Source organism: Camelus dromedarius, chromosome 16 (assembly GCF_036321535.1).
Source record: "Camelus dromedarius isolate mCamDro1 chromosome 16, mCamDro1.pat, whole genome shotgun sequence".
Taxonomy (NCBI): Eukaryota; Metazoa; Chordata; class Mammalia; order Artiodactyla; family Camelidae; genus Camelus; species Camelus dromedarius.
The window spans coordinates 43,303,709-43,321,241 of NC_087451.1; the positions used below are offsets into that span (position 1 = coordinate 43,303,709).

General features: G+C 42.4%; 2 protein-coding genes across 4 annotated transcripts in view; one reads left to right on the forward strand and one right to left on the reverse strand.

Annotated features, from left to right (window-relative positions):
• On the forward strand, nucleotides 1–14,319 carry CFAP97D1 (CFAP97 domain containing 1). 2 transcript variants are annotated; one of them, XM_010994127.1, is made up of 6 exons: nucleotides 1–197; nucleotides 738–808; nucleotides 1,098–1,216; nucleotides 2,162–2,285; nucleotides 2,787–2,843; nucleotides 14,127–14,319. In XM_010994127.1, exons 1-5 carry the CDS (start codon nucleotides 74–76, stop codon nucleotides 2,841–2,843), a joined length of 495 nt encoding a protein of 164 aa, XP_010992429.1. In that variant the 5' UTR covers nucleotides 1–73; the 3' UTR covers nucleotides 14,127–14,319. The 2 variants fall into 2 exon arrangements, with proteins under 2 accessions (XP_010992429.1, XP_031324542.1); XM_031468682.1 differs by lacking the exons at nucleotides 2,162–2,285; nucleotides 14,127–14,319 and adding an exon at nucleotides 3,345–3,441 and having other exon boundaries at nucleotides 74–197.
• Nucleotides 12,136–17,533, reverse strand: part of MPP3 (MAGUK p55 scaffold protein 3) — a 23,941-nt gene continuing 18,543 nt past the window's right edge. For both annotated transcript variants that reach the window (XM_064495760.1, XM_031468680.2), the window contains 4 exons: nucleotides 16,478–16,571; nucleotides 16,159–16,267; nucleotides 14,630–14,752; nucleotides 12,136–12,581 (listed from right to left, as the gene is read on the reverse strand). In XM_064495760.1, coding sequence (XP_064351830.1) covers nucleotides 12,405–12,581; nucleotides 14,630–14,752; nucleotides 16,159–16,267; nucleotides 16,478–16,571 — 503 coding nt within the window. In that variant the 3' untranslated portion in view covers nucleotides 12,136–12,404. The remainder of the gene's footprint in view (nucleotides 12,582–14,629; nucleotides 14,753–16,158; nucleotides 16,268–16,477; nucleotides 16,572–17,533) is intronic.

A 17,533-nucleotide genomic window follows, 5' to 3' on the forward strand; every position in this document is an offset into this window, starting at 1 on the left:
ATCATGGAAACAACTAAGTACCTCACAGAGGAGGCTGGATGCCTCATTTCTGAAGTAAGACTAGAAAGAGAAGATGAACAATTCCCTGGATTATCTAGCCTACCCTGTAATCGTCTCTAATCATAGGCAGAGCACATCATTCAGGAAGAAATTGGACTTTGGCCACTATGCATTTCATAAGAATAGAATACAAATAGGTACGTGGGGCAATTTGGACTGGACACTGTGATTAGGGTTCTGGAAGGGCCCGCCTTAGAGATAGTGACAATAAACCAGGCCAGTACCTGGCTTTGCAATGATATGGCCTTATCTGCTGAGTCTGGTCAAGAGGGCATTAGCGTCAGTGACAAAATTTATCTTCCACCAGGGAGTTCATTTGATGGAAATGCTCGTTTAAACTCTTTAAAGCCAAAGTAAGCTAGACAGAGGATAAGACTTCAGCACCCAAAAGCCAGGCCAATTGTATTGGAAAAGGGTGGGAGACAGGCCCTTTCATTGGATTCAAAGGACATTTATCTCTGTAAATTTTGTTTTTTCCCAGCCCTCACCATTCTTGTATTTCTGCTCAAAATTCTTCAAAAGATGTCAGTTTGGGAAATCAAACTAAACCAAAATTTCTGACCTGGATTAGTTCAGAATTCAAAATTGTAATGTTTTAAGCAGGGTCATTGCCTAGAATGTGAAGCAGCTAAGAGGACATCTGTGACGTAACATTGCTCTCTTTCCTTCCTCTCCAGTGAAGCCTACTGTTGACACCAAACCCCCAGCGGCGCACACACATCACATTTTAAAATTGAGCAAACTTCAGGTATTCATTCTTGCCATCTGCTGATGTACCTTACTGATTTTTATCCATGTCCTAAAGAGATCCAGTTTCCCAGAGGCTTCCAAATACCCACCTAGCCAAAGATTCGTTCATCCTTCTCCTCCCCATACACGCCACCCCTGGTTTCCTCAGCTCCCCACACCCCGTCTCCACTGAGGTCCTCAATTTGTCCCTTTCCCACAATCCCAGAAAAGGAGGGATGCTCGGCCACCGTGTGATGGAGTGGGATGGAGCGATGGCCTTACCACGGTGGGGTGGGGTTTCTCACCAGAGTGAACAAAAGAGAATCGACAAAATCGAATACGAAAACAAGCAACTGTGTCAGAAAATCGCCAACGCCCACCGTGGCCCCGCCAAGGTGGATTGCTGGAACGAATATTTTTCCAAGAGGTACTGTTCCTTCTCATTTCTTTTACCAAATGTCAAAACTGACCTTCCCCTTGTTGGGTTTTTAGTGCAGTAGGACTACTTAATGGAGGTTACTTGAGGAATAACTTTCAAAGAGACCACGTTAAGGAGAAAGGAAACCACCTCAAACGGGGACCTTTCTCTAGCATCAAAGAGCTAACTTTTATTCCCTTGAAGAGACTCTTCGAGGTCCTATTCAGAGTTTATCACAAGAAAGCACTTTTGTAAAATGGTGACCAGAGCTGGGAGTATTACACAGCATTTTAAAAACTGTTTCTACAAATATTTCCTGAGTAACTACTACGTGCTAAGCACCAGGAGTACAGAGGTGAAATGAGATATTTATTTCCTAAACCTCAAAGAACTCCAAGTCAGGCAGGAAGGACATTTATGTAAATAATTATGCAGTTGTGATCAGGGCTACAGAAGAAGTGTATGCAGGGAAAGAATTGTGTGTGTGTGTAGAGGGGAGGGTCAAGGTGGCTTTCCTCTATCCTTGTATATATCTGAAATTGAGTTGAAAGCTGAGGGGAGTGAGCTGAACCAAGCCTATCACCAGCCAGTTGTGATTTATCCATAGGCGACACCATGCTCCCTCATCCAAAACAGATTCTCAATCCTGGTTTCACGTAATTCCTGGGGAGCTTTTGCAAAATGCCGATGCCAGAGCCCCAGCCCAGACTGATAAGGTAGCATCTTCTGGTAGACAGTGGGACTGAGACCCACCGATCTGAACCTGAAAAGACTTTACATGTTTCCCGGAGAGTGGACTGGTTCAATAGGTGTGCAGAGTCTCAGGCTTCTTGGGACAATTGGCTCCCTGCACTTAGGCAGCCCAGATTTGTGACATCACGACTTCATCTCCCCCACTCCCCTCCAGGAGGAGAATTTTGTTCTTCATGCATGCTGGCGTTTTGTGTTTTTCAGCTTAAACAGAGAAACAAGGAACCGGGAGCTAGTGAGAATCACCGTGGAAAACCAGGGCATTCTGAAGAGGCTTGGTGATCGCAAACCCCACTATGACCGCAGGGCGTCAGAGATAGACTGGCAGGCACGTGGATACTCTGTGATATTCCAGTGCATGCAGAGAGTTTGTTTTCAGAGTAGAGTCGATCTCAGGAAAGACCCCTAAATGGCTGAAGGCAAAATCATGAGAAATGCAACAGTTGTTAAAAGAAAAGCCGCCCAGAGCATACAAAGCTAACAACAGGCGCAAAGCATCCACCACACCAGCTAAGGACGTCTCCTAGGTAGCAAAGTCATTACGTGTCAGCTTCAGACAATATCTGGTAGCATCTTCCCTCATCCCTTATTTCATTCAGCCTGAATGTACAAGCAAAGAGGATGAAGGGTTTACAATTCAGAATGTGGTTGATTTGCCTTATTTAGGGATGATCCTTCAAGGAAAATAAAAGGCCTCTGCAGTGTTTTTATAAACTCCCACGCCCTGATTTTGGTCCGTAAGCTTTTTCTAAGCCATCCTTAAGATTAAGAACTTTAACTATTGCACCAGCACCTTGGCATAAATCTTTCTGATTTTTTTTCCTTCAAGAATTCGAGGCGCTACATCAGAAATACAACCAGGTATCTTCTCTCCGGAGATGAATAGGTATGTCAACGCGGCTACTCTTTGTTAGAGAACATGGTAATCACAGTTGATACCAAAGCCCTAAAAGCTGTGTAGATGGAGAACAAGGGGCCCAATAAGGGGCGACTTTTGCTCTTCTGTGATATTGATTGGCCATCCATTTGGGGACTAGAGCTCTTTGTTTCCTCTCTCTGTACAAGTAGAAAATGACTGCCTTTTGTCATCAGCTTAGATGCTTTATGTGCATCTAAGGGGAAGTGATTTGTTCCAATAAGACATAAACAGGAGGTCTTGTGGCTTTAATGTAGTGCTAAAGTTACATCATGGGTCTCTGTCACTGTTCAAAAGTACTGTTATGTTGGCATTTTGTATTATTTCACATTATTAGTAGTGACTAAGTTCCCCCGCCTGCCCCTCCTGTCTCTGGGGAGAAGGATAAATGGATGCTCAGGCTTTCCAAAGAATAGTTCTGTATAATTGATGGCTCTCCATTTCCCTCCCTCTCGTCTCCCTGAATACAAGGTTACTCACCATGGAAAAGACACAAGAGAAGGCCCTAGGATTTCTTAGCTGCTTACGATCTCAAGACACTCCTAAGTGGCCGAATGCTCAATCTTAGGAAGCTACAATAAAGCTTGGAACATAAAATGAGTAAGTTACATTTAAAGTGCCCGAAGGCTTTAAGTCCCATCCCCAAATGTAGACAGAGTGGGGCAGGCAGAAGGAAAGATGCAACAAGCATTTTTACTGGGGGCTATGAAAAGTTTTAATGAGAGAGAGAAACAACTTTTTTAAACATACACCATCACCACCATCCTGGGGGGAAGAATAGGTGAGGTGAGATGATCTGTCAAAATGGAAAACAAAAGCACACAAGGAAATTAAGGTTCAGACAACACAGAACAAACACCCTTAGTTCCTCTGTGAATATATAGAATTGGCAAAGAATGATTCGGTGAGGCTTCCATGGACCCTGTTCATTTATAGGGAGAAGCAAGATTGAAAAATTTCAAAAATATCTCAAAACATATGACAAGACAATGATGCATGGCTTCAGTAATTGGTCATGCTGGTTTTGAGCCTCACTTTTTAAACGTTTAATTTTGAAAGAGGGTAGATCTTAAGTGTTCTTATCACAAATAAATAAATGTTTTATTTTAAAATAATTAGATTCATAGGAAGTTGCAAGTGTACAGGGTAGGGGCTCCTGCATCCTTCATCCAGCTTCCCCCAATGTTAACATCTTGTGCAAATAGAGTACAGTATCAAACCAGGAAGTTGACATTGGTACAATCCACAGAGCATCCACAAATTTCACCAATTATACGTACACTCATTTGTATGTGTGTGTATAGCTCTGTGAGGTTTTATCAGTTGTGTAATTTTGTGAAAGTACAACCACATTCAAGATAGTTAACTGTACTGTTATCTGTTATCTGTATCAAAAGACCCTACTGTACCACCCCTTTTAGCCACAGCCACCCTCTTCCTCCCAGCGCTAAGCCCTGGCAACCACGAATCTGTTTTCCATCTCTGTAATTACGCTATTTCATGAGTGCTACATAAATGGGATCATGCAGTATGTGTCCACTCTCTTCAGATTGGCTTTTTTCACTCCGTAAGTTCTTTGTTGTTCATCCAAGTTGTGTATACCAAGTTGTGTGTACCAAAAAGTGCATTCCTTTTTATTGTTAAGTAGTATTCTATTGTATGAATGTACCACAGTTTATTTAACCATTCACCCATTGCAGGACATTTGACTAGTTTCTAGTTTTTTTGACACTATGAATAAAGCTGCTATAAGCTTTTATGCACACATTTCTGCATGAAAATAAGCTTGGCTTCTCTAGGATAAATGCCCAAGGGTGTACTTGCTGGGTTGTATGCTAAGATCATTTTAAGAGAAAATACAAAGCTATTTGCAGAGTGGCTGTACCATTTACATTCCTACCAGCAATGATGACTAATCCAGTTTTTCCACATCCTCACCAACATTGGATATTCTCACCATTTTTAATTTCAGGCATTATAATATGTACACAGTAACATCTTGTGGTTTTAACTTGCATTTCTCTAATGATTAATGAAGCTAAATATCTTTCATAAGCTTACTTGCTATCTGTATATCTTCTTTGGTGAAATATTGGTGCATTTGCCTATTTTCTAATTGGACTGTTTTTTTTAAATATTGAATTTTGAGATTCATTTTTTAAATATATTCTAGATACAAATCCTTTGTTGGATACATGATCTGCGAAATATTTTCTCTGTAATTTGTCTTTTCATCTTGCAAAGCATTTTAACTTGATGACATTCAATTTATCAACAATGAAATTGTTCTGTATCCTGACTTTATCAGTAGCAATACCCTGGCTGTGATAGTTAGCAAGGTGCTACCACAGGGGGAAACTGGTAAAGGGTAGGCAGGATCTCTCTGTATTATTTCTTACACATGTGTAAATCTACAATTATCTTAAAATGAAAAATTTAAAGAAAAAAACAGTATGTCCAAATATAAATTCATTATTAAACTGGTTCCAGTTCATCCCAGTTTGAGGAACCACCCTTCTTCTAGACATCCAGATGAGAAGTCTGGCAGTCATCCTTTACTCCCTCTCTTTCATCCCTTCACTTCCCCTACGTATTTGAAATCTACCAGTCCTACTCTGTCTTTGTTTGCGCTGCTGCCCATTTCAGGTGCTTGTAATTTACAACTGGTATTATTAAGGCAAAAATTGCCCTTATCACTTTCCAGCTTCACACCTTCAATGATTTGCCATTCCTTCCAGAATAAGCTGCACTTTTAAATATGGCATACAGAATATATAAATATGCCACCCTCCCTGCAAACCCCCCCCCACCCCTGCCACCATGATCCTGTTCCTCCTGTCTTGGCAGCCTCTATCAATAGGAATTCTTAGAGGGCAGGTATAGCTCAGTGGTAGAGTATGTGCTTAGCATGCATGAGATCCTGAGTTCAATCCCCAGTACCACCATTAAAAATAAATAAACCTAATTCCCTCTTCACCCTGAAAAAAAAAGTTGGCCAAAAAAAAAAGGAATTCTTAGTTCAAGCAACAGAAATTGACTTTTGTCTGATTTAAATAGTGAAGTAATTTAGTGAAAGAATATGAATTAGTTAACAGTATTTGCTAGAAAACTGCAGAACCCAGCTTCAAGCTGCACATCAAGGAACAACACCCCAGATCTTGCTGTAGAACTGGTCTGTGGTGCTGGGCTCATGCTGCTGCCCCTGCTCTGTCTAGAACTGGATCTTACTGATCTGCTAGTGATGCCTTCGAAAAGTCATTTTGTGTCACGAGCTCCCAATTCCAAGTCAGTGAGGGTGTATCTGATTGGTGTAAGCGAGACCATATGCCCGTTCCTTATCTGCAGGGGAGGCTGGGAAAATGAGAATCTGCCTTTTTCCAATTCTGGATGAGGGTTCTGTTTCTCACCAGAATAGGAAATTTCCCCCGAGTTAGAATGAGGCTCAGATACTAGAATTTCACAAAAATGACAAATATCTGCAACTTTTTTATAGCTCATCACTCCTTGCCTTTTTCAACAGAGGACATGTTTTCTTTTTCACCCCATTCATTTTCCTGTTGTCCCCTCCAGCTGGAAAATCCATAGTTCTGATCTCTACCTGGACAACATTTGTTCATCATGTATAGAAGAGAGTCCATTCTCTAGGAAGTTTCCGTGAACTGCTCAGCTTATATTAGGTATTCTTTCAAATGTTTGGAGATTTTCCTGTTGTCTTTCTGTTACTGATTTCTAGTTTGATTCCATTATGGTCAGAGAACATACTCTATAATTTCAATTCTTTTACCTTTGTTAATATGCTCTATCTACGTGAATGTTTCATGGACATTTGAAAAGAATGTATATTGTGCTGCTGTTGCAGAGAGTGTTTTATAAATGTCAGTTAGATCCTGTTGGTTGATGGTGTTCAATTCTTCCGTACCCTGGGTGGCTTTCTGTTCTGGTTCTATCAATTGCTGAGAGTAGGGTGTTGAAATCCCCAATTATAATGGTGGATTTGTCTATTTCTCCTTTCAGCTCTTTCGGTTTTTCCTTCATGTGTTTTAAAGCTCTGCTATTGGATGCATACACATGTAGAACTGCTGTATCTACCTGGTGGGGTGATTATATAATATTCCTCTTTGTCCTGAGTAGTTTTCTTTCTCTAAAGTCTACTTTATCTGATAATAACATAGCCACTACTGCTTTTTAAAAATTGTTTGCATAATATATCAGTTTCTATGCTTACTCTCTAACTACCTCCGTACACTTGTAGATGGCATATAGTTTGGTCATACTTTTTTATCCACTGTACCAATCTGTTTTAATTGGTCCCTTTATCCTCCTCACTTTTAAAAGACAATTACCTCATGTATTTCCTCTGTATACACTGAGCACCACATCAGATGGTGTTGTAACTCTTGTTTCAACCAGAAAATAAGAAACTCAAGAGGTGAAAAGTAATATATTATGTTTACTTCTATTTTTATCTATTCTGGTTTTGTTTTTTTTTTTCTGAAGGTCCCAGCCTTCTGCTATTTTCTTTGTTTGGAGAGCTTCCTTTAACCATGCTTTAAGGGTCAGTCTCAACAAATTGTTAGTTTCCCTTCATTTGAGAATGCCTTTATTTCTTCTTTCCTGAAGGACAGTTTCATCACATATTGGATTCAGGGTTAATAGTCTGCTCTCAGCATGTGATAAATGTGTCACTTTTTCTGGCCTCCTGAGTTTCCTTTATAGTAATACTAAACTAGAATTTGAATTGGTGTTCCTTCCTTGTTGTTTCTCCCTCGTCTTAAGATTTTTCTTTCTTAGTCTTCAGTTTTCAGAAGATTAATTACTATGTATCTTGGTATGGATTTCGTTGGGTTTATCTGTTCAGAGTTTATCAGCTTCTTAAATCTGTCGGTTTATATCTTTCACCAAATTTGGGGAGTTTACAACTTTTATTTCTTTGAAAACTTTTTGGTCCCACACTTTCTTCTCTCCTTCTGGGACTCTGATGATACAAGTGTTAGCTCTTTTGTTATTGCCTCACGGGTCATTGAGGCTCTTTTTTTTTTTTTTACCCTCCCAGTCTGTTGTTCAGAATGAATAAATTTTGTTATTTGTCCTCAAGTACCCTGATTTGATCTTCTATCATTTCCACTCTACTATCAACTTTATCTCAGTTTTAAATTGTAGAATAACTTTTCATTTCTATAATTTCTATTTGATTGTTTCATAACTTCTCTTTCTTTGCTAAGATTTTCTATTTTTCATTTTTTTCAAGAGAATTTGTTATTGATTTTTGAAGCACTTTTATTACAACTGCTTTAAAATCCTTGTCAGATAAATGCCAACGTCTGAATCGTATCATATTGGTATCAGTTGGTATCGATTGGTCTTTTTCTTTAGATTGGAGTTTTCCTGGTTTGAGATACAATGAGTGGTCTTCTATTGTATCCTGAACATTCAGGTAAATATGTTAGGGATCTCTTAATCCTATTTACATCTTCTATTTTAGCAAGTAGGAGTCTTGTTTAGGTGTAGTGTACAGGTTCTTGCCTCTTTTGTGTGTTTTACTTCCAAGGACAGTTCGGTTTTCTGAGCCTTTGCAATACTATTCTGGTCTGCTTGTTCTTTGCGTGCTGCCAGGACTCCCACTCAGTCCCTGCTGGTGTTTTCTGCAGTGTGGGAAGGTGCTTCCCTGGGCTGCATAGTGTCGCTGGGCCACCTTCTGCCGTGGGGCGAGCAGGCACCGCTGGGTCTGGGTTTCTTTATGTCAGTGGGTGGAGGGCAGGGAGACATAGGGCTTTGCTCCCGCCATGAATGAACTGGGCCGCCTGCTGGTGCCTTGGTGTGAAGCTGGGGTTGGGGCTCCCCAGTGGGTCTCTACTGGGATCCCCTTTCCTGTCTTTTGGCAGAGAAAGCAAGTTTCTTTCTTTCTTTCTTTCTTTCTTTCTTTCTTTCTTTCTTTCTTTCTTTCTTTCTTTCTTTCTTTCCTTCCTTCCTTCCTTCCTTCCTTCCTTCCTTCCTCCTTCCTTCCTTCCTTTTTTCTTTTTCTTCCTTGTCTATGTCTGTTGCTAGTTCTGAGTCACAGGCCTCTCCAGAGCCCAGTCAGTTCTGGGAGATGAAAAGAAAACCCAGGAAACTCTCCACACTGTTGTTCCTCAAGTCCTGAGGTTCCCAAGGCAACCCACCATCTTCCTTCCAGTTTTCAGAGTCCTTTTATCACTGTCTTTATAATAAATTTCCAAGATTTTAAGTTCTATTTAGAGGAAAAATGATTCCACGTCAACCTGTTCTGAAATGACAAGCCTGATTTTTAAAGGAAGCAATGGTTTGAGACTGTATTCAAAGGGCAGGGGGGAAAATAGAGAAATGCTGCTTATTGGTTCTAAACTATATGATTCAAGAATGGGCTTTGTGCATATGCTGATCTGTAGTTATTCAATAAGTCTCCAAGTGCTAACATTGTTTTGGATGCATGATCCTATGATTGGTGGCATAAATGAAGTAGTCCTGGATAAGTGGATGTAAAGCTTTGATGGGCCACATGTCTTAAAGCATGTATGTATTCATACATACAATGGTAAAAGCACAAATGGCTAATATTTAACATAGCTAAGCATTGCCTGTGAAGGACAGATGGTTATAATTTTCTTAAACCCACCCCCTGCAGGGAGTGGAGTGGATGGTAGAGGTTACAAATTGCTGGATCAAGGATGGCAAACAGGATGAACTCCCTTGCCAATTCTGCTCAATTGATACTGGATACTATATCCTGAAAAATCCAAAAGCAGTGCCTAACTTCAGCAGGAGAGTGCTGGGATCAGTTTAGTACTGTCTGCCATGGGTGCAAGAATGGGTGATAGCAGCACATATGCTCCACCCATCGAACATCCCTGACTAGAAAAGTCCTCCAGAGCTCACATGCTGTCTGGTTGTAGACACAGGCAGAGAGCTTACTTGCATTTGAAGGCCCAGGGGGAAAAAGAGATACAGCTTGAGAGGTATGAAATAAGCAGATTTCTTGGTGTGAGGCCTAGAGTGATAGACTTTTGCAAAAATTTTGCCCAGGGGCTCAGAACATATGCACTACGGGCTAGAATGGGACTGGGAATTGAATTTATACACATTCCACCAATACATAATTGCAAACAGGTGCATTTTTTTAAAATAAAGACTTTTAAAGACTTTTCTGCTTTTTATGAACAGTAAAAACACTGTACAAATTACAGTGGGGCCCTGTTCGTTCTACTCTTAATGGATTTAGTAGCAGACAAACAGCTGTTGACACAGCTTGCCTTGGTGGGGGGGAGCTACTTTGACTGGAAATAAAGCAGGCATCGCATTTTAATGCCTAGCTTCACAACATACATGAAGAGGATTACTACCATTTCATCTGGCAATTGTGTGAAAATATTAAGCAGCAAAATGTCTGTTGAGTAGTATGAAATGCAAAACAGAAAAGTCATCCAGTATTCAACTGAGCTCCTACAATGGGGGGAAAACTACCCAGATGGAACTTGCTAAGAGGATCTCCAACAAGGTACCTCCCTAGGGGATTTTTCGAGAATAATTTGGACTTACGTGGTTTTTGCCTGAGAGCTAAAGTTAGATCCTGACTGTCCTGTAGAATATACACACCTTGGCACATGCATCCCACTTCTAAGGGCAGCTGCTCTCCCTGCCCTGGTCCTCTGTGAAACAGCTCAAGACTAATTTCAGTTGATAAGAATCCAGTATTCTGTAAAGGCAAAGAAGTCCTTGTCCTTTTGCTAGAAAAGTCTGAAGAAAGTGGTCCTGTTAGGTGGACCTACCAGGTTCACGAGCTAGAAAGTTGCAAAGGTATCCGTGTGTCAGAAGGCAAAATGGAAATGTCTCAACGGGCAGCAAACCTCCTCCCTGGTGCTTCACCCTTTACTTGGGCTCCTTTTTTTTCTCCTGAGGAAGAGCTTGAAATTTTACATGTGTAACAGCAGCCTTGTTTCAGTCTTTGAAGTTCAGCCACACTGCATATTATTGTAAATTCTAGCTGTGAACACATTCTTTACTTATAAGTCAATCATTTAACAGGTAGCCTCAATTATGGGATCACAAAAAAAAAAAGGCAGTATAGTAAATATAGTGATTAATGACCGCCTCTGGCACTGGGGACGCTTGGGCTCAAATACTGTAGCTCTGACATTTTTTTAAAGCTGTGTGAGCTTGGACACATTATTTATTACGTGGACACTTTCTTAGCCTTGCTTCTCTCGTTTGTATAATAGGGATGATAAGAATCCTAAATCATAGGCTTGGTGGATTTGTCAAAGTACGTATGTAAAGGTCTTAGCGTAGCTCCTGGCACAGAATAATTATTAATAAGAAACGCAATTCTCTGAAGGATCTGTGATCTATCACAAATGTGTGATCTATATATCGCTAATATATAAATATATCATAAATATATAAGTATATATTTATATATATAAATATATCTGTCACAAATTTGTGATATATATCACCAATATATAAATATATTTAATTTTATATATTTATTATATAAATTATATATAATATATAAATACATAATCACAAATATATAATATATATATATATATATATATATATCACAATTTGTGAAATATCACAAATCCTGTGTGACATTAAACACTCTTGCTCAGAGACAACCCATTAGGCCCACACTCAGAGTCTACATACTTCGATTTTGACAGTCAGGACTGATTTATTGTGGCTTAGACATAGTTTCAATGGGGGATCATCCGGTTTCCCATGATGCAGCATGACAGGAGCGCCTATAATCTGCAGCTAGGACAGGTGAGAACCAGGGCCAACTGTCAGTAACAAGAGGGACAAGTGATGGAACAGAATAAATCAAAGCAAGCAAGGGCTCAGTTTTAGGAGTCTGAGTATATCTAGAAAAGGCACAAGCAGCCTCACGTTCCTCAAGGGTCCCTGGAAACACCACTGCGTCACAGAAGGGTACAGTAACTCATGGCGACAGGGAAGCTTGCCTTAGGCTTCCAAAAAAGTTGGTGAATACTCACTACTTAAGAAAGCAGAGAACCAAGTTTTCCACTGCCCAGCAAACACACACCATCAAAAAGGGAAAAATCAACATTTTAGTGCCTGAGGATAGGGGAACTTCAATTGCATGGAAAATCCTCTTGACTAAAACAACTCAACTTCCAATAAAGCTGGAAAAATGAGTCACTCAGTTTATAAAGCTTAAACACCTATGCAAATTGGTACTGTCTCAGTTCACCCCCCCTCCCCCAAAAGACAGTGCCTACTTCACTTTGGTACAAAGAATCAGGGTCAACTTGCCTGTGATACTTTAATGAATGACACGTGTTATTTTGTGGTACGCCCCCTTTCGACTCATGTCTTCTGGTCCAGAGGGGTGCAGTGAAACAAGAGACAAAAACCAATGACAGGCAAGATTTTCCCCAAATACTCTTCTTCATGATGGAGTTGATGGCAAATTCTGCCCCTCTTGCTTGATGGTCACATGAGGGAGGCTGGGCTCTTCCAGGTCCCCTCCAACCTGGCTGTTCTAGGATGCAGTTACCTGACCCAACTAATAGGTACCCAGTGAGTGTCCTTGCTCAGCTTCTCTAAGAGCACTCTGAGCTGGCTGTGTGCGCTCTGGAGATCCTCCCTCACTAGCACAGCATCCACCAGGTGCCCATAATGCTGGTCTATGAAGGCGGCGGAGGCGGCCATCTCTTGCTGCTCCTCATCCTGCAAGGAAAGGGGTAGTTAGGGAACAACTGGGTTGTTCTCCCCACAAATAAGAAACCCTGCAGCCTTCATCTTGGACAGTGTTCCAACCTCTAATTTTCAATTGATGAGTGGATGAATCTAGCCCATGAATAACCAACTGGGTACACAAGCACAGTGTAGTGATGATATCCTATCCAACTTTCAAGAAAGTTCACGGGCAGTCGCCACAATCATTGCTCAGTCATTCACCCACAAGATACCTACTGAGGACCTGTTAACCGCAGGCCATGATAAGTGCTCTGAGCAGATGCTGATTTTACATCCGTGTGTGTGTGTGTGTGTGTGTATGTCAGTATCACATTTCCTGCCTGAAGGTATTTCCAAAGCAGTAGTACTATTGTGTCACATGGCGAGTTGGTTAAATAATTACAGAAAAGAACTATAAATAAAATAGTTTTAACTAGAGAAAGCAAAGCAAGCACTTCTGGAATCAACTAGGGGGAAAAAGAGAACAAGTAACTCGAATGCCCTCTTAATACTCCTAAATTCATAATGTAGAACTCGGTTCTTTGCATTTTCTCATAACAGAGCCAAATACGAGCACAGCAGACAAAGTAGAGTTATTTCGGAAAGTGCTGGGATAACCCTGACGCAATCCCCAACTTCCTTAGGATATCTGACTTCTTTAATCATATTGCTTTCCTGACACCCAGCACTATGGTTCAGACAGCCAATGATCCCTCCTTTACCCAACCTTTATGCAGGGTTGGCTTCTTCATTCAAAAAAAAACCTCTAAGAAGTAGAATTGCAAGCAGGTAGTTCGCTGACAATTAGCTTGGGGTTTTGGGAGAAAAGGAAGTCAAAGGATCTACTCTAAGTAAAACTGCAAAGTGAAATTTGTCAGTGGTTTCCACCCACCTCCCTTTCTACTGCTTTCCAGTCCTCTGCTGCCTTCTCTCCTCTGCTTTGAGGGGCTCAGTGTTTCTATGCTGCCATGGAGGGGGAATGAGCTGTCCTCCACTAAAGTGACCCACATTCCAAAATAGTCCCCCCTCCTCTTCTCTCTGTCCCCAGTCAAAACCAGCTTCCTACTTTAGTGAGAGTATCCATACTTTCAGAAAATATGTTCTAAAGATCTAGGAAGCAGTCTTTGCAGGCTACCACAGAGACAGCTGGGAACTATGAGAAGGCTGAGATAATTTCTTCTCCTTACTTTTTTCCCCCAGGAGGGAAAAAGCTAGATTAAACTGAGCAAAGCTTCCCAGTTCTATATGGTATCTCGCAGGGCTCGTCTCCTACTCAAAAGCACCCTGCAGTGTCCCAGGGTGGCCCCACTTTCCCAGCCCCCTTGCACACTCACATCCTATAGACCTCTCCTGTTTCTGGAGTTTCCCCTCCTCCAGGCACCCTCACTGTTCATCCTGGAAGCATTTAGCTATTTGAGAAATTCTAGAAGGAACACTTTCTCCCCTGAATCCTCAATCTTCCTAATCAATACTTGCATCTTGAAAAAACTTAAGTAAATCTCTAATGGAGTAAAATGTGTGACATCTGTTTTGCAGCCAACAATCCCCTGAACCCTTTCCCTGGCCTGTAAAGGTGGAACTCAGCTACCTGTGGCTTCAGCAAGAGAGTCACTGTCCTGAACAGCATGTAGGAAAGACTGCCCCCCACCCCAGACCACCCCTTGTCTCCATCTTGGATTAGCCTGCTGGATCTGAAGTTGGTGTTTCAGTTAAAAATTACCTGGGTTTGGCTTATGAGTTCCACAAATGATTGTGTTTGTCACTAAGACCAGGTTCTTGACAAATGTAAGACCCCTATTTTCTGACAGGGTGCTTCTGTGAGGGAGTGAGGGGTGGGGAGCCCAGGCAGAGCCACCCTTCTGTGAACTGGGAGGCACTTCTGGCTGCCCCATCTGGAGCCCTCCATTCTTGTGACCACCTAAGTCTGGCCAACAGGCCAAAAGGAAAGATGATCTTGTGCAGAAGGTACCTGCGCTCATATGCAGCTGTAACAGGCCCTCTCAGGCCATCAGAAATGAAATGATCAACTTGAAACTTACAAGTGGGGCCGCTGCATCCTCGCAGGCTGGGGACATGGGTGGCGTCTTCCTTTTTTCCTGAATTGCAGGCTTTACAAATATAACATAAGGTTTAAATTCTGAGGTCCTCAGTTGTTGCAGTGCCTGAGAAAGTAAGTTCAGGAACATCATATACTTTGAACATATCTTATTGTGAAACATACTTTTTGAATGGCCAGTCACGGGTGAGCTCCCTTACATCACCCAATGGCAAAGGTCCTGATCATATGGTCCATGGTCATATGACAATGGACTTCTACTGTGCTGACCACCTGCCCATTTTCCCATCCTCTATTACGGAGCTGGGGTCCCGAAGGCTCACTCACCAAGAAAGGAGGTTCCAAAGCCTCAGCTCCAAGAGTTGCCATCCCTATTAGCTCTGATCACCCTTCCCCCAAGCCCTGATTAGCCTTCGTATGCCCTTCTCTGCCTGCCTAGTCCTGATGGAAGAACCAGCTGGAGTCAATGTGTGTATCTATGTAGTCAAATGTCATCATTTTGGACTACACTAATGCAAAATTTGTACTATCACACAGGCCTCCTTATGATATTCAAAGAAGAAAGGGTTTGCTAAGCAAATGAAGAGACTAAGAGGTCACTTGAAGCAAACTAAAGACTTTAGAAGGTTTTCAATATGCAAATCATCCTGTTAATTAGTGCATTTTATCTATAATGTAAGTGCCTCCATTTGGAAACGCTGGTATTAAACTGCTCTATGTCCAATCTGCCTTCCCCCACCAAATCAATAAAGTCACTTTCCAAATACAGTTTTGAAATTCAGACTTTTAATTTTGACTACCAACTTCTAGTAAGTCCAAATTGGTGAGAGTTTTCCTTCAGGGACATAATGTGCTTTCTGCAATCCATTTCAAGCCAACTTCTGTAAAATAAAGCCTACAGTTTAGATCCTAAAATCAGAGCTCTGTTACTATCAAGGGAAAAAAAAATGCCCAGACTGAATTGAAAGCTTAGAAGTTTTTCTCAAAGACAAGGTTAAAAAGACGGTTAAGCCCCTGTCAAGCACACAGCATGTGGGGCGTGCAGGACTGGAAATGTTTCTGAAGAACTCCACAGGGGCAAGTCTGCCCTTTTTCTCTTTCAAACTGCTCTCCTGACCGCCTCCCTTGGTAGTTCCCTAAGCCACTGATTTCACTTGTCCTGGTCGGGGAAGGGGTGGCCCAGTCTCCACCTGTGCGTTTACATCTAAGGCCCTGACTGTCCCATCACAATTGACTGATCAGTGCCACCATCTATGGCCTGATTTGCTCCATGCAGAGGTTACTATCCTAGGTCTGTGGGCCACCAAGAGGGTCCCTCCAATCCATGTAGTTGTTACGTACAAAGGTGCACACTTTGGGGTACAAAGTTTTCATTAGCTTCTCAAAGGAAGACCCAAGGAAATTTTAACATCCAGTGCTCTGGAATAAAAAGTCCCAAGACGGAAGTCGAATGTTCTGTAAAATGTCCAACCCCCTAGTTTATAAATTCCATCAACCGGCCCAAGAACTCACATCCGGCTCCACGTCCACCAGACAGACTTTGTTTTTGGCCATCACAACGTGAATGGCCTCCAGACTGGTTCCATAGAGGTTTTCCTTATATTCACCATGCTCCAGGAACCTAAAACGCCACCACAGGGGAAGAGGCCTTCAGCTCCCGAGTTTGCCTAAATCATCTTGGAAGCAGGACAGCCTGCCCACCACGACTTCCCTCTCGCTCCCCACCGCCTTTTCGGGAAGCCCTCCCAGGAGGTCAAGGGGAAGGCTGGACAGATGCAAGGACACACACTGAGCTGCACAGAGGCCCGACCGGCCCATCAGGCCAACCTACTTGTTATGCTGTAGGTCGGCCTCAAATGCTTGCTTAGAGACGAAGTGATATTCCACCCCGTCCTTCTCGTGGCTCTTCCGAGGCCTGGTGGTATCTGTGAAAGAAAGAAAGGAGGACAGCTGGGCGGAGGTGTCACATCCCGGGAGCCTGGGTGCTCGCTTCTCACAGGAGCTCATCGCTGATTTGTGTGCAAACCAGCCTCTTCCCTCAGTCGCGTGTCCGCGTGTGTCGGCCACATCTCCGATGCGCACAGCTCTGCCATGTAGGCAAAACGAGGCCTCCCGTTCTGCAGGTGAGGAAACTGAGCGGTGCCGAGTAGTTAATGGGGACACCGTACAGATGTCCCACGGCCGGCAGGGAGCAGAGCCGGGTGAACTCTGTCTCAGGCCAAGCGAATGCTCTTAACCGCTCTGCCAAACTGCCTCGTTGACGCTGTGGCTTTTAAAGACTCGCTGAAGGAATTCCTAGTCCTCCAAGTTTTTATTTTCTATTTTTCTTTTTGAGAGCCAAGGGGGCAAAAATTCAGATGACCCTGCTGTATGCTTTTAATTCTGTATCACTTCCCACTTTGAAAGGAAAGGTGAGGTGAAGACAGACCCTCTATGGACTAAGTGTTTCAGCAAAGCTGATTCTCCCACAGTTTGAAACAGTGTTTCCCCTCTGATTTCCATAATAGAATCGAGGCACACACTTCTGGGGAAAAATCAGGTCCTCCATCCACAGAACAAGAGCACACATGAAGCAACACACAGCTTCTCCCAGAGCATTCCAAAGAAAGGGGGTCTCAGAGGACAGTGTTTTCTGGCCCCTGGGAGCCACCCAGGGGATGCTCTGTGCGCTAACGTGTAGCATGTTTGTCCAACCTCTGGCAGAGCTGCTAGGGTCACTTTTCTCGCCAAGTCATTCCCTTGCTTTAAAACTTTTATTCACCCACATACTACATTCTAAACACCCTAGATGAGTATCTGAGCCCCTCGTGACCAACCCAGCCTCCCACTCAGCTTCATCTCCCCCCACATCACTCACACGAACTCTCCAGTCCCTAAGACTGCTACG

What these genes read in the sequence shown, in the direction of transcription:
- CFAP97D1 (XM_010994127.1), top strand. Translation starts at nt 74, where the DNA reads ATGAACAATTCCCTGGATTATCTAGCCTACCCTGTAATCGTCTCTAAT. An exon ending in TAAAATTGAGCAAACTTCAG is followed by an intron (nt 809 to 1,097) that starts GTATTCATTCTT and finishes GTTTCTCACCAG; the next exon opens with AGTGAACAAAAGAGAATCGA. An exon ending in CGTCAGAGATAGACTGGCAG is followed by an intron (nt 2,286 to 2,786) that starts GCACGTGGATAC and finishes TTTTCCTTCAAG; the next exon opens with AATTCGAGGCGCTACATCAG.